The following is a 19,508-nucleotide window of genomic DNA, read 5'->3' as shown; positions in this document are numbered from 1 at the left end:
CTAGATATGGCTTTAATCTTTGACCATTAACTTTAAACGTGACACCATTCTTTGGGTCTTTAATTTCAATTGCCCCATGTGGAAAAACAGTATGAACAATAAATGGGCCAGACCAACGAGAGCGTAACTTACCTGGGAATAGGTGCAAGCGAGAATTGAATAAAAGCACTTTCTGACCTGGAGTGAACGATTTTCTCATAATTTGCTTATCATGGAAGACTTTCATTCGTTGCTTGTAAATCTTGGCATTTTCGTACGCGTCATTGCGAATTTCTTCAAGTTCTGCCAGCTGTAATCTTCTTTCTGAGCTGGCTTGCTGCATGTCAAAATTGAATTTCTTGATGGCCCAATATGCACGATGCTCGAGTTCCACAGGTAGGTGGCAAGCTTTTCCATACACTAGCCTGTAGGGTGACATCCCAATCGGGGTCTTGAAAGCCATTCTATATGCCCATAATGCATCATCAAGTCTTAATGACCAATCTTTCCTGTCTGGCCTCACCGTTTTTTCTAATATGTGCTTTATTTCTCGATTGGATATCTCAACTTGGCCACTGGTTTGCGGATGATACGGAGTTGCCACTTTGTGTGTGATTGAATACTTTGTCAAAAGAGCTTTGAATGCTTTGTTACAAAAGTGGGCACCACCATCACTGATTATCGCTCGAGGGAATCCAAAGCGTGAAACAATATTGCTTTTCAAAAATGCTATCACCACCTTGTGATCATTGGTCCTACATGGAATTGCTTCTACCCATTTTGATACATAGTCAACAGCAACCAATATGTATTGATGACCAAAAGACGGGGGAAAGGGTCCCATGAAGTCGATACCCCATACGTCAAAAATCTCAACCACTAAAATTGGATTTAGTGGCATCATGTTCCTTCGCGTAATGCTCCCCATTCGTTGACACAATTTGGTCTGCACAATACTTGAACAAATACGGGTCATCCCAAAAGAAATTCTTTATCTCTGCAAAGAATTTAGCCTTGTCTTGCTTGGTCCAATGCTCTGGAAGTTTACCTGTAACAAGATAATTAACTATATTCTGAATTTCACTTTCTGGGACACATCGTCTAACAATTTGGTCTGCACAATACTTGAACAAATACGGGTCATCCCAAAAGAAATTCTTTATCTCTGCAAAGAATTTAGCCTTGTCTTGCTTGGTCCAATGCTCTGGAAGTTTACCTGTAACAAGATAATTAACTATATCAGCATACCAAGGTAATACTTCCACATTCATTAATTGTTCATCTGGAAATGACTCATTCAATGGTAATGATTCTGTAATTGTGTCAAAATGGAGACGAGAGAGGTGGTCCGCCACAACATTTTCTGTCCCTTTCTTATCTTTGAATTCCAAGTCAAACTCCTGCAAAAGTAACACCCAACGAATTAGTCTAGCTTTTGCATCTTTCTTTGTGAGAAGATATTTAAGAGCAGCATGATCTGTGAACACAATTATTTTACAACCAATGAGATAAGATCGAAATTTTTCTAATGCAAACACTACTGCTAGCATTTCTTTTTCAGTAGTTGAATAGTTCAACTGTGCATCATTTAATGTCATACTAGCATAGTAAATAACATGGGGAATTCGATCAACTCTTTGTCCTAATACTGCTCCTACTGCATAATCAGATGCATCACACATTAGTTCAAATGGTAAGTTCCAGTTTGGGGCCTGAATGATGGGTGATGATGTCAACAACTGTTTTAATTTTTCAAACGCCATAAGACATGAATCATTAAAGATAAAAGGTACATCCTTAGCAAGTAAATTGCATAAGGGTCTAGAAACTTTGCTAAAATCTTTAATGAAACGTCTATAGAAACCAGCATGCCCAAGGAAAGATCTTACTTCTCTGACTGTTTTGGGTGGAGGAAGATTAGAAATGAGATCCACCTTGGCTTTGTCAACCTCAATACCTTTGCTCGAAATGATGTGACCGAGAACAATACCTTGTTTTACCATAAAATGGCATTTCTCCCAATTTAAGACCAAGTTCTTCTCGATACATCTCTGCAGAACTAGTGTTAGATGATGTAAACATTGATCAAACGAGTCACCAAAGACAGAAAAATCATCCATAAAGACTTCAAGGAATCGTTCCACCATATCAGAAAAAATGCTCAACATGCATCGTTGAAATGTAGCAGGTGCATTACATAATCCAAATGGCATTCTCCTATATGCAAATGTGCCAAAAGGGCAAGTGAAAGTAGTTTTCTCTTGATCTTTTGGTGCTATGGGAATCTGATTATATCCTGAGTAACCATCTAGAAAGCAATAAAATTCATGGCCTGCTAATCTATCAAGCATTTGATCAATAAATGGTAAAGGAAAATGGTCTTTACGTGTGACAGAATTCAATTTTCTATAATCAATGCATACACGCCATCCTGTAGTCACTCTAGTGGGTATCAATTCATTATCAGCATTGGTAACTACTGTGACTCCTGACTTTTTAGGGACAACTTGTACAGGACTGACCCATGAACTATCAGAAATTGGGTAAATGATACCTGCATCTAATAGCTTAAGGACCTCAGTTCTAACAACTTCTTTCATGTTAGGATTTAACCGACGTTGCATCTCCCTAGTAGTTTTAGCATTTTCATCAAGGTGAATGTAATGCATGCAATCTACTGGGTTTATACCTTTAATGTCTGCTATGGTCCATCCTAATGCTCCTTTGTGCTCTTTTAAAACATCCAACAACTTACCTTTTTGTTCGTCATTGAGGGATGCTGAGATGATTACCGGTAGAGTACTTTCTTCTCCCAAAAACGCATATTCCAAAGTGTTGGGCAATGGTTTGAGCTCGAGTTTCGGTGGTGATTCTGATGATGGAATGAGTTGCTTCTCTGATGGTGCTAGTTGCTCAACTCTTGACTTCCATTTATTAGTGTCCATAGATGGTGTTGAGTCAAGCAGGGCATTGACCTCATCGACCGATCTGTCAATATCAAAATCCAAACCAAAGTGAGTTAAACATGTTTGTAAAGGATCACTAAGGTTTGAAACAAAAGTATCATCAACTAATGCTTCAATTAAATCCACATCAACAATTCCATCATCTACACTGTAAGGTTGTTTGGCAATGTTGAAAATGTTTAGCTCCATAGTCATGTTGCCGAAGGACAACTGCATATTTCCAGTCCTGCATTGAATGTGAGCATCCGCAGTTGCCAAGAAAGGTCGGCCTAGAATAATGGGGATGTGCTTCCTTGAATCCTGTATTGGTTGAGTGTCAATTACAATGAAGTCAACAGGAAAATAAAACTTGTCTACCTGGATAAGCACGTCCTCCACAATACCACGAGGTATTTTTGTGGACCGATCTGCAAGTTGTAACACCACTGGAGTTGGGTGTAATTCTCCCAGTCCAAGTTTCACAAACACTGAATAAGGTAACAGATTTACACTAGCTCCTAAATCCAACAAAGCATTCTCAATTGTGTGGTTCCCTATACTACATGAGATAGTGGGGGAGCCTGGGTCTTTGCATTTTAAAGGAATTTTATGTTGGAGTATAGAACTAACGTTTTCTGTTAAAAATGCCTTCTTTTGAACATGCATGTTTCTCTTTTTAGTACACAAATCTTTAAGAAACTTGGCATAAGATGGAACTTGCTTTATAGCATCAAGTAAAGGGATGTTAACACTTACCTGTTTGAAGATTTCGAGAATCTCACCTGTAGATTTTCCCTTTTTTCCTTTCGCTAACCTTTGAGGAAATGGAGCTTTGGGAACGTATTCTCGTGGGTTGGCTTCTTCTCTTTCCTCCGGTGGTGAGTCCTCAACGTTCACAGGTACAATTTGATTTTCCTTTGTCACCGGCATCTCCACTTTGTTGTCGATTTCTTTTCCTTTTCGCAAGGTCATTACTGCTTTGACCTCTCCATGTTGCTGTGGTGAACTAGTACTTGCTTCATGTACTCCTTTAGGATTAGGCACTGGTTGACTTGGAAATTTTCCTTTCTCAACAGTCATTGCCAAGGTCTGAACTGAAGAAGCGAGTTGTCCCACCATCTTCTCCAGGCTTGAAACTGATTGAGCTTGTGAGTTGAAGCCTGCTCTCAACTCATTTCGTAGTCCATCAATGGTGCGGTTCTGTTGCTCAATCGTGGAGTGAGTAACATTCCTAAAATTCTGGAATGCATCCTCCCATGGTCTAGGTTGAGAGTGGTTCTGGTTCTGATTGTATGGTCTAAATGGTGGCTGAGAGGCTTGAGGATTTTGTGGAATTGGCGGAGCTGGAGCTGTTGGTCCATTCTGTTGGAATCCTTGAGACCATGAAAAATTGGGGTGGTCTCTCCATCCAGGGTTATATGTGTTGGAGTATGGGTTGTAATTTGATGGCTTTCTCATTACACCTATGGCATTGGCTTGATCTGAGTATGAGTCATGGTCATGTGGCTCTGTTGATTTAGCAGTCGATAATGATGCTATTTGTCGAGAGAGACCTTCAATTATCGCTTTGACTTCTTTAATTTCTGAACTTGATTCGCCAATTTGAACCTCATTCACTCCTTTAATTCTTCTAGTAGTCCTAAGTGATCGACTCCGTTGTTGGGAATTATCTGCTTGTCGCTGGAAGAATTCCCAAATCTCTGATGCACTTTTTGACATTAGCTCTCCTCCACTCGTTGCCATTAGCCATTCTTGCACATTCGGCAATAATCCTTCCAAAAAGTATTGGCATTGGTGCCATTTCTCGTACCCATGATGTGGACACTTCAAGAGTAGCCCATTGAATCGCTCCCATGTTTCGAAAAATTGCTCGTCATCTTTCTGGGTAAACTCCGAGATTTCCCTGCGAATAGCATTGGTTTTATGCACTGGGAAATATTTATTTAAAAATTTTGTAACCATTTGTTCCCATGATGCAATGCTATTAGCAGGCAATGTATTAAGCCATGAACGAGCTCTATCTTTTAAAGAAAATGGGAATAGTCTAAGTTTAACATCATCATCTGAAAAATTCTCATATTTGAATGTTTGACAAATGGCATGAAAATCATTCAAATGATTATATGGATCCTCATTTTCTAGGCCATAAAATGTAGGGAGACAATTTAACACACTAGGTTTTAATTCAAAACTCCTAGCAGCTACATTTGGGTATCTTATGCATGACGTGCTCAAATTAGCTAAGGGACTAAAATAGTCCTTAAATGGCCTCTCCTGTGGTGCTTGTAAATCCATTTTATTTTTAACGTGTTTGTGTGTGCGAAGTGTTTTTTCTAATTCAAGGTCTATAGGTTCAAGATTAGGTAATAATGACCTACGACCATGCATGCAAAATAAATAAAATAAAAATAAAGATGCAAACAAAACAAAAAATAAAGATGGGAACAAAACAAATAAAAATAAAGAAGAGGGAGAAATTACGATACTAACCTTATTGCGCTATTACAACCTTTCTATAAAAATACACAAAAATAAATACGTGAAAGAAATTAACTAAAAATTAAATTAATAAGATAAACAAAAAAAAATTACAAAGAAAAATAAATGGAAAATTAAATTACAAAATTTTAAAGAAGAGAAAAAGAAAAGAAATACTAACCTTTAAATGTAGATTCACTTTTTTTTTTCTTTTTTTTTAATAATAAAAAAATACAAGAAAACAAATAAAAGAAATTATTCACAAAAATTAATTCTATGAATTAAAATTACTTACCTCCCCGGCAACGGCGCCAAAAACTTGTTGTGCAAATTTTAATGTACTCGCAAGCGCACGAATCTATTGTAGTATAGATCTATGGTGACGAGTGTCGATCCCACGAGGAGGTGGATTTTAATTGTGTATAGAATTAATTTTGTAAATGGGTTGTTGGATTTATGGTGGAAATGATTTGGTATATGCTAAAACTTAAATTAAAATGGCGAGAATAAATTCTAAAATTGGAATTGCAATGGCGAGAATAAATTGAAGATAATTCTATTGAAATGACGTACTTGGGTATCTGGATTCGTATCAACATGCATCATGGGCTAAATAATCCGTATTAATGCCAATTAAATCATGAGGGGGGAATCCACACCTCATGAACCACGCTCTAATCAATATGGTGCTAAGGGCTTATCGTGCCAAATAATAATAACCTTGTACTAGGGGGCCGGTGAAACCAAGACGGTACTAGACAAGAATATTATTATTTATCGACGAGAAGTCAAAACATCCACAAAAACTAGAGGGGAAGAGAAAATAAATTTACCAAATTAAGCCCATGACACATGTTGAGACTTCACCTTCAACCCAAGCTCGAACGGAAATTAGCTACTCATAATTGAACTAGGGGCAAAATGGAAATTTATTAAAATACGAAGAAAATACAAGATGGAGAGGGAATTACAGAAAATGGATCCCAAAAATGGATTCAGAGATATCAAATTAGGGGGGGGAGGCCCCCTTTTTATAGATACATGGAGTAAATCATGGCCATCGGATTAAAAACAGTTTGGACGCTCAGGATTGCGCCACGTCATCAGTCAACAGTCCACGGTTTGACCACGCGGATGAACAGTAACACGGTTTGACCCGACTTTGAACAGTAACGCGGTTTGGTTGAAAATAATCCTGTGTGATGCATGCACCGTACGCGAGATTTTTCGTCCACTGATATGCTGCCACGTCACCATCAACAGTACATAAGAATTTTAGTCCAACAGGATCGTGACACCTCATCAGTCAATGCCACATCATCGGTCAATGCCACGTCATCATCCGTCTATGTGAACAGTGTCGTGAACCGTAACGTATACAGTACCGTACACGTGAATAGTACCGTACATGTGAATAGTGCCATTTTTCCTTTTATGCTCCTCCTAAGGTTTTCGACCGTCCTGAGTTCAAAAGTGATGTCCGTTTTGCCGTCTGATCTCTCCTTTATTGTGAAATGACTATAATGCCCCTAAAATACATAAAATACTTAATTAAAATAAAACACATGTAATTAAATCACAAGAAGGTTAAATATATAAAAGTAAGGGTTGTTAGTAAGACTTAAAATGTAAAATGACGGTTTTCTCCTTTATAAATATGCATTTTCTAACACTCAACACTTCTTCTTTTTTTTTTTTACTTTCCTTTTTGATGCGGCACTAGCAGTGCCCACCACTCACTTTTTGACAAGTTGAACCAAAATCCTGGTTCCGCCTTTGGATATATGAAGTTGTGCAGTTTAATAATGTTAAAAATTAACTCTAATAAACCCATGACTTAAAAGGGTGTTTGCATGCAAAAAAAAAAAAAAGAGAATGCTCGCACTAGAAAAATTACGTATATACATATAGATGTACATACTTCTACTTCTATTTGAAAAGATATATTTATCCATAGAAGGGCTAATTTTTTAGTGAGTCCCACGAGAAGGGAATTGAAGTTGTTGGGAGCATTAGTCTGCCAGCCGAGCAACCTTAACGACCATTTTGTTCGTATTGTAACGGAATATTTAGTAATTCATTCATATTATGTTAATACCATTATTTTTTTATTATTTTGTACTTATATGGTAGTTTATTGAAATTTGTATGTGATAATTTTAGTTTTAAATAATTCTAGCTAAAGGTAAATTTGATTTTTCACAACTTCAAACAAGCAGGTTTTCAGCCAAATGGAGAAGCTCCAATTTCATGTACTAGTAAGGGTGTGACACCTGGCCTAGATGGAGTAGATTGGTCACCTCCTCTTCCTCTAAGAACTGAAGAAATCCCCTTAGTTGTCAATGATTTTAGACTTGCTGCTCGTAATGCAATTGAAGCAGGTAATTCTAAGAATATATACTGACGTTTACACTTTCTAAAATGGTATCATTGTTTTGATTTGTTTAGTTTACTGCTAGCTACAAAATTACAAATTGATTTGTTTGATTTGTTTAAAAATGAAGAAATTTATGGGTTTGACACATGTTAAAACATGCAAAGGATTAAACGAGACAACAATCTTTGTTGCAATACATTATTGATTTGCCGTGAAACAAAAATATAGCAGCAGTTCAAGAATGGGGACAACAAGGCTATATATAAACATTTTAGTTCGAAAGTTCCCATGTTCAGGAGTGCTTTTGTATATATAAAAATGTTTACTTGAACTTAAATAGTTTTTCACAGGTTTCGATGGGGTTGAAATTCATGGAGCAAATGGATACCTGATCGATCAATTCATGAAAGATCAAGTAAATGACAGAACTGATCAATACGGCGGAAGCCTAGAAAATCGATGCCGATTCGCGTTGGAAATAGTTGAAGCTGTTGCTAACGAAATCGGAGCTGAAAGAGTTGGCATGAGACTATCACCTTATGCTAGTTACATGGAAACTGGAGACTCAAATCCGGAAGCACTTGGCCCGTACTTAGGCAAGAATAATAATGTCAAACTTCTTTATGTGCACGTAATCGAACCGCGGATGATCAAAATCAATGACAAGTATGAAACTGTACATAGTTTGTTGCAAATGAGAAGCGCTTTTGAGGGAACCTTCATTTCTGCTGGAGGATACAATAGAGATGAAGGCAACAAAGCTGTTGCTGAGAGTAATACAGATTTGGTTGCTTTCGGTCGTTTATTTTTGGCTAATCCAGATTTGCCAAAGCGCTTTGGGCTGAATGCACCTCTGAACAAGTACAACAGAAGCACTTTTTACATTCCTGATCCTGTTGTTGGGTACACAGATTATCCTTTCCTTGAAGTTCCAGCTTGAATGCATAATTAATTTATATATTTAATGTTGGCTGTCCATGTTGTGATTTTTTAAAGTGGTTTTACCACATGAAAATTGAGAGTAATTTATTATTGTAAACAAGATGAATGTTTGAAATGAAAATAGCTAGCGTGAGATAAATTTGTTTTTAAATAACAATTTTGATAAAAGTAGTAAAAATATTATAATTTTTTTCATAATAGAAGTGTGAGATAAGATTAACTTAACTTCTAAACATAGTAGCAGATGTTTACTACCAAAAAGTATAAAGTTATAATTTTTAAATTACAACTGTCTAACTACAATAATTAATAAGTCCTTAATTTTATAATATGTTTACTACCAAAAACTGTAAAATTATAATTTTTAAATTAGAACTGTCTAACTACAATAGCTAATGGGCCCTCAATTTCATAATAGACACTGGGCTTGAAGGTACAGTACTTGAAAAATGATGCATGAATCTAATTCCACTTTGGAGGGAAATAATCAAGTTTGAACTAGTGAACGTAGTAGTTAGCAAGGAGTAGCAGCAGCTGATTGGAGCATGCAGCAAGCATAACAGAATGTGCAGGAAGTATTATTAATTAGCTGTAATTTGTCTATGGCTACGGTTAAGTTACATGATGAGGTAACAAACATTTGTCGGAGGAGGTTGTTAGATTTAATTGAATGACTAGAAATATAATAAATAATAAAAGAGAAATTGTGAAATATGTTGAACAACTAATAGTTAATTTGTCAATTTATTTAATGTACGTAATATTTAATGTAAGTTACTAAGGTTATTTGTCCATACATAAGTTTAATTAACTTGAAGCCAGGTAACATTCAATACAGTGTTGACATTAAAAATTTAAAGAAAAAAAAGGATAAATAGGTCATTTGCTAAAATGGTCTGAATAGCGCTCGTTAAAATCCCAACTCATATAGCTGCCACACTCCTTTCACTTTCTAGCCACTGGTATGGCCTCACCGGCTGTCGGTGGTGGTGACCAACCACTGCCGGCACCACCGCTGGAACCACCGTTCTCTGCCGACCACCATCCAACTGCCTCTAGCCCCTTAGCCATATCTGCTTTTGGCCTTGCAATGTCGCCAACCATCGCTCGCTCTCCCTCTCATGCCGCCGCCCCCTCCCCACCACCTTTAATGCTGATTTACAGCCGCTGGATCCCTCCCATGCCACCTTACAGCCACCGTACAGCCATTACCCTCATCAGATCCTACTGATCACGTCTCATTTATACACGCGTATGTCAAACCTGAGCCCTAGCCAGTTGCCCGCGTCTCATCTTTAACAGCCGCCTCCATCAATTTTGTTGCCTTCCATCATTACCACTCAACAACAACAACCCCGGCCCAACTGTCTCTTTGCCCTTCTTGACACTGCCCAGCCACCACTGATGTCTCCGACGATCACTCATCATCAACAACCATCTGCCTCTTTGTAAAGCCATGCACACAATTTATCTTAAACCCTAAACCGTGACAAAACCAACACTGATGGTTTGTAACCTGTTTGTGGCCCCACCCAAGCTCGATTCACCACCAAAATACAATTCCCATGCTGTATGAATGTGAGGCTATTTCAAAATACCGGATGCTGCACAGTTAAATTTGAATCAAATTACAAGATTTCAAATTTAAATGTTAATGAGGAAGTTATGGTAGTTATGAAAATAATGTTGAAGGCAGTTGAAAGTAGTTGAAAGAGACTTAAATTAAATGGTGGCTATTCGAAAATGTATTTTGAATATACACCATTCATTTATAATTAATAATTTATAGGTTACTGCAAGATAATAATTTTTTCTTAACTTCTTCTTCAACTCTACTTCTTTCATATTCCAAACACTACCACATAAATCACCGTATTATATATTTATTCACTGTTGTTGCAAATTTGTTGTATTGAATGTGCACTCTTAAAACAATTACAGTCATTGTATCCCGGGGACTATCTATCAACAACTTATTTACACCAAAATATTATTTTGAGGGGTAGAAATAGTCTTAAGGACAGTGTGGAGCATGCCTTGACTTTTATTTTATTTTTGACATCGTGTTTATTATCTTAATTCTTCTCCAACATTCTTAAGACTAATTCTTTTAATGGATGCCGTAACTGATTCTACGTTGATGGCTGCCACCAAAGCTTTACCTGACACAAAAATAATTTGAACCGTTTGGTGGGAATTTTTTCAAGTGGTGGCATGATCGAATCTATGATACATTGCATGCAATGAACCTTGCTGAATTTCTCACAGAGCCTCCACCAGATTCTGACTCTGAAAATTATGAGGTATTACTTCAAAATTGGCTTAAAGCAAATAAGGTGCGCTGAAGCACCATTCTCAACACTCTTTCAAATGAATTATATGATGTTTATTCACAGCACAAGTTTGCATATGAAATTTGGGCTCAATTGAAGAAAAAATATATCATAGAACATGCTGGAGCCTAAAAGTATGTCATTGCTAATTTTTTTAGATTTTAAGATGACGGAAGATAAGGAAGTGACTTCTCAAATTCATGGCTTCCATATGCTTATTAATGATCTGAAAAATGAAAATATCATTGTTCCAGAGTCTTTTTGTGGTTGGTCGCCTAACTGAAAAATTGCCTAACTCATGGAAAGATTATAAGAAAAATAATAAGCATGAAAGGAAGCATAAGAATTTGGAGGATGCTATTGTTCATATCCGAACTGAAGAAAAACATAGACAAATGGATCAATTGGAGGAAGCCAAGGAAATTAATTTTAAGGCTAATATAGCTGAGAATGAGGCTCATCCAAGCAAGAATCAAAAGACCAACAAAAAGTTTTTCAAAAATTAAAAAAAAAAAAACAGATTCAAGAAAAAAGGCAATTGTTATGTTTGTGGCAAACCTGGACATTTTGCTAATAAATGTAGATACAAAAACGGAGATCACAAGCCTCCTAAGGCCATTTGGTCAATGGGGAAGATATTATTGCCACTGTGGTGATCTCTCAAGCGAACATGATTGTTGCTGAGGAAAACAAAGAATGGGTGATGGATTCTGGCACTACCAAACACATTTGTAGTGACATAAATTCTTTATTTGAGTATGTTTAATTGAGTGATGGAGAAGAACAAGTGTATCTTGGTGATTCCCACTCTATTCCAGTTATGGGAAAAGGGAAAATTCTTCTAAAATTGACTTATGGAAAAATCCTTTCACTGAACAATGTACTACATGTTCCCAATATTAGATATAATTTAATTTATGTATTTGTACTTGGGAAAGCAGGTGTAAAAGTCTGCTTTGAAGGAGATAAAATTGTAATGACTAAAAATAGGGTTTTTGTTGGAAATGATAATGCTTTGGTGATTTGTTCAAGATTAATGTACTTGACATAATTATTAATAATAAAGTCTCTCCTTCTTATATTGTTGACTCTGTTGATTTATCGCATGGTAGATTAGGCCATGTGAGTTTTTCTTATTTAAAGAAAATAAAAGATATTGGCTTACTATCTAATATTAGTGTATCAAACATAGGAAAATGTGATATATGTATGGAGTCTAAGTCCACATAAAGGACATGTAACCTAATTCTTAAGAGAAAATTGAATTTCTCAATTTAATTCCCAATGACCTTGGAAATTTAAAACAAACCATGACCAGAGGAGGTAAAAGATTCTATGTCACCTTTATTGATGATTTATCAAGATATACTAAGGTGTATTTATTGAGAAATAAAGATGAAGTGGGTGAAAAGTTCTCAATTTATAAAAATGAAGTTGAAAATCAACTTGGGAAGAAAATAAAAAAATTAAGAACTAATAGAGGAGGGGAGTATGAATCTAACATGTTCAATGCCTTTTGTGAGAATCATGGCATTATTCATGAAATTACACCTCCTTATTCACCTAAATCAAATGGGATTGTTGAGAGGAAAAATATAACTCTAAAAGAAATGATGAATGCAATGCTTGTAAGTTCTGGGGCTCCTATGAATTTGAAGCTATTCTTACAGCTTGTCACCTACAAAATAAAATTCCATACAAGAAAACTGGCAAGACCCTGTACGAGTTATGGAGAGGTTTTCAGCTTAATTTATCATATCTCAAAGTGTGGGGGTACCTTGCAAAGGTCGTAATACCCTATCCTAAAAGAAGCAGGATATGACCTAAAACTGTTGATTGTATGTTCATAGGATATGCTCAAAATAGCACCATATATAGATTCTTGGTGCTTGAAGATAAAAATAAAGTATTTGATCTAAATGCTATTATTGAGTCTAAAATGCCGAGTTCTTTGAATATGTTTTTCCTAAGAAAGTGCATATAGACACAACATTACCTAAAGTCGATTTACAGAGTAATTCTCCTGAAAGTTCATATTTTGAATTAAGGAGAAGTAAAAGAATAAGAAAAGCTACTGATTTTGGTGGTGATTTCTATGTCTTTTTAACTGAAAATGACCCTCAAACATTTGAGGAATCTATGACTTCTCATGATGCTCCATTCGAAAGAGGCTATCAATAATGAGATGGATTCAATTATGAGTAATCATGTATGGGAAATTGTTGACTTACCTCCTGGTGTCAAGCCAATTGGGTGTAAATGAATATTTAAAAAGAACTTAAAGGCCGATGGATCAATTGACAAATATAAGGTAAGATTAATTGCCAAAGGATTTACTCAAAAGAAAGACATAGATTATTTTCATACTTATGCTCCTGTAACACAAATTACATCTATAAGAGTTTTGATTGCATTAGCTGCAATACACAATTTGTATATTCATAAAGTGGATGTAAAAACTGTATTTTTAAATGGAGATTTAATGAAGAAATATATATGATGCAAACTGAAAGTTGTATATTTCCAGGTATAGAGCATAAGGTTTGCAAGCTAATTAAGTCATTATATGGCTTAAAACAAGCGCCAAAACAGTTGCATGAGAAATTTGATCATGTATTAGTATCAAATGGATATTGAATCAATGATTCAAATAAATGTGTATATTATAAATCTTTTGATACTAATCTATATGTGATCATTTGTTTGTATGTTAATGATATGCTTATCTTAAGTCCAAGTATAAATGTGATTAATGAAACTAAAATGCTACTTGCTTTTAATTTTGATATGAAAGATATGGGAGAAGCAAATGTTATACTTGGAATAAAAATAAATAAAACAAATTATTGTTTTAGATAATCACAAGAGCACTATGTTGAGAAATTTTTAAAGAAGTTTAGGTATTACTAGAGCAAATCTGTATCTACGCCATATGATGCAAATACCCAACTTAAGAAAAATAATGAACATAGTGTTAGCCAAACAAGATATGCCCAAATTATTGGTAGCCTCATGTACTTAATGAATAGTACAAGGCCAGACATTGTTTATGTCATTGGTTGATTGAGTAGATATACTCAAAATATTAACAAGGATCATTGGGATTGCCTTCGATAGACTTGCAAGATATTTGAAAGGCTCAATGAATTTTGAGCTTATGTATGATACATCTCCGCCAGTATTAGAGGGCTATAGTGATGCAAACTGGATACCTGAATCCCATGAAACTAAATCTATTAGTGGGTATATATTTACCCTTGGTGGAGGTGTAGTTTCACAGAAATCTTCCAAGCAAACATGTATTACTCGTTCTACCATGGAGTCTGAACTAATTGCTTTAGAAAAGGCATGTACTGAGGCTAAATGGCTGAGAAATTTTTTAGCAAATCTTCCCATTAATTCTCACCCTCTTACTTCAATCTCGATTCATTGTGATTGTCAAGTTGCAATAGCCACAACAAAGAATAAAATTTATAATGGGAAAAGTAGACATATTCGTCTAAGACACAATATAATTAAGCAGCTGTTAGAATCTAGGGTAGTAAGCCTAGATTTTGTCAAGTTAGAGCTAAATTTGGCTGATCCTCTGGCTAAACCACTAAATAGGAGGTTAGTAGAACAAACGTTGAAGGGGATGGGACTATTGCATAGAACATAGGCAAGGGTAATAGTAAAACCCACCTATGTGATTGGAGATTCCATGGAGTAGGTTCATAGAGGTAATAACAAGTTACCTGTTGTTTTGCAGTACTATCGAATTAATAAAATTGAGTCCTCGCTATGGCGAGATAGTACCCATTGTAGTGAAAAAAAAGGTTGAGTGTTTTTTTTAACTCTTATTGAACTCTATAGTCTGAATATTGTATGGTAGTGTACATAAACTATAAAGCACTCTTGATGGAGGTTCACCTATATGAGTTTGGAATTGGGTCAATTCTTATAAGAGTGAGGCAAACATCTCTAGAGCACTCATGAATTCCAGGTAGGCACAGGGCCATTAAAGTGCCAAACCGCTGAACAACAAAGTAATTGAGAGTTTAATGTGAACAATTAGTCCTTTGATTCACGTAAAGGGAACATTGATTCATAGAAATTTTATACTTCACCAAGTTCCTATGAAATATGATTAGTTGGTCAATGCCTGGTTTATAGCCTGAAAAGCACCAGGACATATGCTTTAAATTCTAATTAAAAAATTCTAATTAAAATATGATGATTAATTAAATTTGTAATATGTGGGGGATTGTTGTATGAATGTGAGGCTATTTCAAAATACCGGGTCCTGCACAGTTAAATTTGAATCAAATTACAAGAGTTCAAATTTAAATGTTAATGAGGAAGTTATGGTAGTTATGAAAATAATGTTGAAGGAAGTTGATAGTAGTTGAAATAGACTTAAATTAAATGGTGGCTATTCGAAAAGGTATTTTGCATAGACACCATTAATCTATAAATAGTAATCTATAGATTACTACAAGATATTAATTTTTTTCTTAATTTCTTCTTCAACTCTTCTTTTTCCATATTACCACATAAATCATCGTATTATATATTTATTTACTGTTGTTGCAAATTGTTATATTGAGTGTGCACTCTTACAACAATTACAGTCATTGTATCTTGGGGAATTATCTGTCAATAACTTATTTGCACCAAAATATTATTTTAAGGGGCATAAATAGTCTTAAGGACAATGCTCCGCTTTGACTTTTCTTTTTTTAGCATCTTATTTATTATCTTAATTCTTCTCAACATCCCAAGCCGTCATATGCTTCTACAGTAAAACCTGTGTCCATCTTTGACCCAATATTGCCTCTAGGCCCTCTAAATTCTTTGTTGATGTTGTTGCAAGTTCATGTTCGCCTTCTTTATCTGCTGAGATAGGCACTCTTTATCGAGGCGAACCTATTATTTATTTACAATTGCTGAAGTTTCGCCATGGATGAACCATTTAAGATGTCTTTAGTAGGCAAGTTCTCTTTTAGCCACTCTCCGATGGATGTAATTAGAAAGTTTTTTTTTGTCTCTTTGGGCTTAAAAGGACACAGCTAGTTTTGCTTGATAATCGACATGATTTGATAAATCTTCAGTTAGAGGAAGTCTGTTCCCGAGTTTGGGTTAAGAAAACATGGCATATAAATGGTATAACTATGGGGATTTTTAAATGGTCCATTGCCTTTCGTTGTTCTGAGGAGTCCCCTACGGTTCCTGTTTTGGTTTCTTTGCCGTAGTTACCTGTTCATTTTATTCATTGCAAATAAGCATTATATTCGATAACTGTTATTATAAGAAAGCCTTTATGTGTTGATAGGCCTTCTATTGCTTGGGTTTTGATAGAATATGATGTTTCACAGCCTTTATTGCCATGCCTTTAGATTGATGAAGTTGATTCTAATTTCTGATAGGATATGAGCGGATTCCTTCTTATTGTCCTTCCTGTAAGCACCTTGGCCATTCTACAAATGGTTGCTATGTAGCTAATCCTTGGCCTTTGAAGCCTCAATAACCCGCTAATGAGCCTTAAGGTAGAGATACTACTGATAAGGGTAAGCAACCTATGTCTATTGTAGATGTTCAGCCTCGGGTTCCCACTGTTCCTCAGTACGTTGTTACAAATAATTGGTCTGGGGGTTGTTGCTCAGCCTTCCTTTGTTTAGGGGCAGTCTTCTAGTTTACCTCAGTAGCTTATGCCCTACTGAGGGTGCCTCTTCGGATGCTAGAATCCTTACTTCTGATGCTCAGAATGATAAGGTGGATCTAGTTGACAATTGCACTAATGATCTTGTTGTTGATGATATTGCCATTCCTGTTCAGTCTGATCTAGTTGTTGCTCCTTGAGGATCATGGTGATCCCTCTCTATGGAGCCCAGTTGATATGACCAGTGATGGTAATGCTATGTTTTTGAATTATCCGGGTGCTTAGAGGGTATTCGTGGGCTCTAATTTTATTTCTATCTACAGTGGATGATATTCACACAATGGTTATGAATTTCAATTCCCACTCTACAGAGATTCGTTCTCATTCTAATGAGAATGTTAGCTTTGAAGGGAATATGGTGGCTGATGCATTTTAGTGTTACTAGCCCACGTGCCTCTTATTCAAAGAAGGGCTTCAAATTAGTCACCAGACGGAAGTATCGTAAGCAGTACTTTAGGCATTAGCTCACTTTCATATGGTTTCTTTTGTTAGGCTTTGACTTAGGGTGTTCTCTTGCTTATTCTTTGTTTCTTTTATTTGCTTTTGCTAATTTTCTCTTTTAGACTATTTCTTTCTTTGACTTAGAAGTTTTGGTTTATTTTTTTTCTAAATTTTTTTATTATTTTTAGTTAAATTTACAGGTAAAGAGATCTGGCCTAACCTCCCTAATAGTAGTTTTTAAATTTAAAAAAAAAAATTGCAGTGCTTGCAAAACAGTGTAATCAGCAAGTTTTCATATCCCTCATAGCTAGTTACTTTCCATCTGTTTTCCTTTGTCATTCTAAGAGTCAAAACTAGAATATAAATCAAATGATGTCTATGTCATATTATATAATTTCGGGTCAAAGTTTTATACCTCTTATATGTATTCAAATGAAGCGAGCCTTGATTATAAAAAATATTAAATTATTAATTTTGAGACCATTCAAAATTCAAACAAGAATCAAGTAGTCTCACAGTTTGACACGTATAAGTTTATACAGATACTAGAGCTTGTATCTGTCAATTCAAATATTTGTTAATTTATTCTGTTGCTTCTGGAAACATCAAACATGGCAGCCGCCAACGCCATTCCTCTTCTCACACGATACAAAATGGGGCCATTCAATCTCTCTCACACGTACGGTTCTGTTTGTAATTTATTAGCATTAATGAATTTTTTATTTAAAAAATGTAATTTATTATTATTTTTTTAAAAATAATTATTATTATATTTTTTTTGCAAAATAGTTTTTCGCTCCACTAGAAAGAATTAGATCGTTCAACAACATTCCACAGCCACATGCCCTTTTTTATTACTCTCAGCGAACTAATAGCTGTTTTCTCATTGCTGAAGCAAATAGGATCTCAGACACTGTTCAAGGGTAATTGTGTTACTATTTTTTTCCTTTCCACTCCTTTTTTTTTTTAATTCACAAATTTAAATTTTTATGGAAAATATTAAAATAGGGTGTCTATTGTCAAAACAAATGCCACACGGTTCCCAATTTTTTTTTCCAGTGATATTAACTTTTAAGGCTGTTTTTTTTTTTTCAATTGAACTTATGTTGAGTATTTTCGGAAAACTATATTTAAATAATCGGTGCCTCTAACTATGGATTTTGTTAGATTTTTTTTTAAATTTTCAATTTGTTACAGTAGAACCTCTATGAATTAATAAGATTGGGATCATATAAAATCTATTAATTATAAAAAAAATTAAATAATTGATAAATTAATAATTTATTAATTTACAGAGTTATTTTCAATTCAATTAACATACATCAATAATATTTCATAATTTCTTATTATAATTTGAGAAAGTGACCACAGAATTTTTAAATGCAATAAGAAAAATAAGAGATGAAATCTAACTAGATTTAAATTTTAAGGAAAAACAAGTATAAAATAAAGTCATATTTTCTGTAAATAAGTAACAATAGTCATATTTTATATAATTAAAATATCATAGTCAAATACATTTGTAATTTTAGAAAATTATTAATTATGATTTGAATGGAACCACAAAGTTGAATAAGATTTTTTTAGAAAAGTATTATCTTGTTATTTTATTGAAATTATTAATTTAGTCTATTGGTCCAAGTTGGGACCATCAAAATTTATTATTTAATAGAGATTATTAATTTATAGGTGTTCTACTGTATATAACTATTTACTGTTTTTTTTGCATACATGCATAGCTTGACTTGTTTAGAGGTTCTCTTTTGGAAAGTTCTTAGTCTCTTTCACAGGAATAAGACTCATTGCGTCCCCCCAACCGGGTGTAATTTTTCTTTTCCTACTAATAAAACTTCTCTCCTACTGTGGAGGTTCACCTTAAAAAAAAAAAAATGGAGGCCATTTCATGTTTATGATGCGCATTTGAGAAACATGTTTATATTACCAAATGTCTGATAGATTAAAAAAATTATTTTACATAATCTAAATAATACATTTGCAATATATATATGATGCAAAAATCATATTACCAAATTGATAAAATAACCAGGCTATGTTGTAATTAAGAAAGAAAAAAAGGGGAAGGTAAATAGAAGTTCCACAGCAGACGGGAGATCTAATTGCAAACATCAATCTGCGTTACTCCACTCTTTACATTTTCTTTAGCAATAATTGACTTTTGCTCCCACGAGACTCAAATTTAGACTTTTCTGATTTGAATTATTTGATCATCTTCTCTATAAAATAGAATGTTGATGAGAGAAGAAGCGATAAGCGGAGAAGAGAATAAGGCAAGGCAGAGTTGATAATTAATTGCA

At 34.9% G+C, this 19,508-nt stretch overlaps 1 protein-coding gene and 1 non-coding gene across 2 annotated transcripts in view; both read left to right on the top strand.

Moving 5' to 3' along the window:
- LOC112098256 (putative 12-oxophytodienoate reductase 11) overlaps positions 1 to 8,719 on the top strand; it is a 61,474-nt gene extending 52,755 nt beyond the window's left edge. The window contains exons 5-6 of the mRNA XM_024183982.1: positions 7,622 to 7,783; positions 8,130 to 8,719. Coding sequence (XP_024039750.1) covers positions 7,622 to 7,783; positions 8,130 to 8,719 — 752 coding nt within the window. The remainder of the gene's footprint in view (positions 1 to 7,621; positions 7,784 to 8,129) is intronic.
- Positions 4,732 to 4,835, top strand: LOC112098578. Its single transcript, XR_002905689.1, has one exon. It is a non-coding gene; the product is annotated as a small nucleolar RNA R71 (small nucleolar RNA).
- Positions 8,720 to 19,508: the final 10,789 nt, after the last annotated feature.

The sequence above is a fragment of the Citrus clementina genome, unplaced genomic scaffold (assembly GCF_000493195.1).
Source record: "Citrus clementina cultivar Clemenules unplaced genomic scaffold, Citrus_clementina_v1.0 scaffold_5, whole genome shotgun sequence".
Classification (NCBI taxonomy): Eukaryota; Viridiplantae; Streptophyta; class Magnoliopsida; order Sapindales; family Rutaceae; genus Citrus; species Citrus x clementina.
Note: the sequence above shows the minus strand (reverse complement) of the source record. Positions and strands in the feature narration are given on the sequence as shown.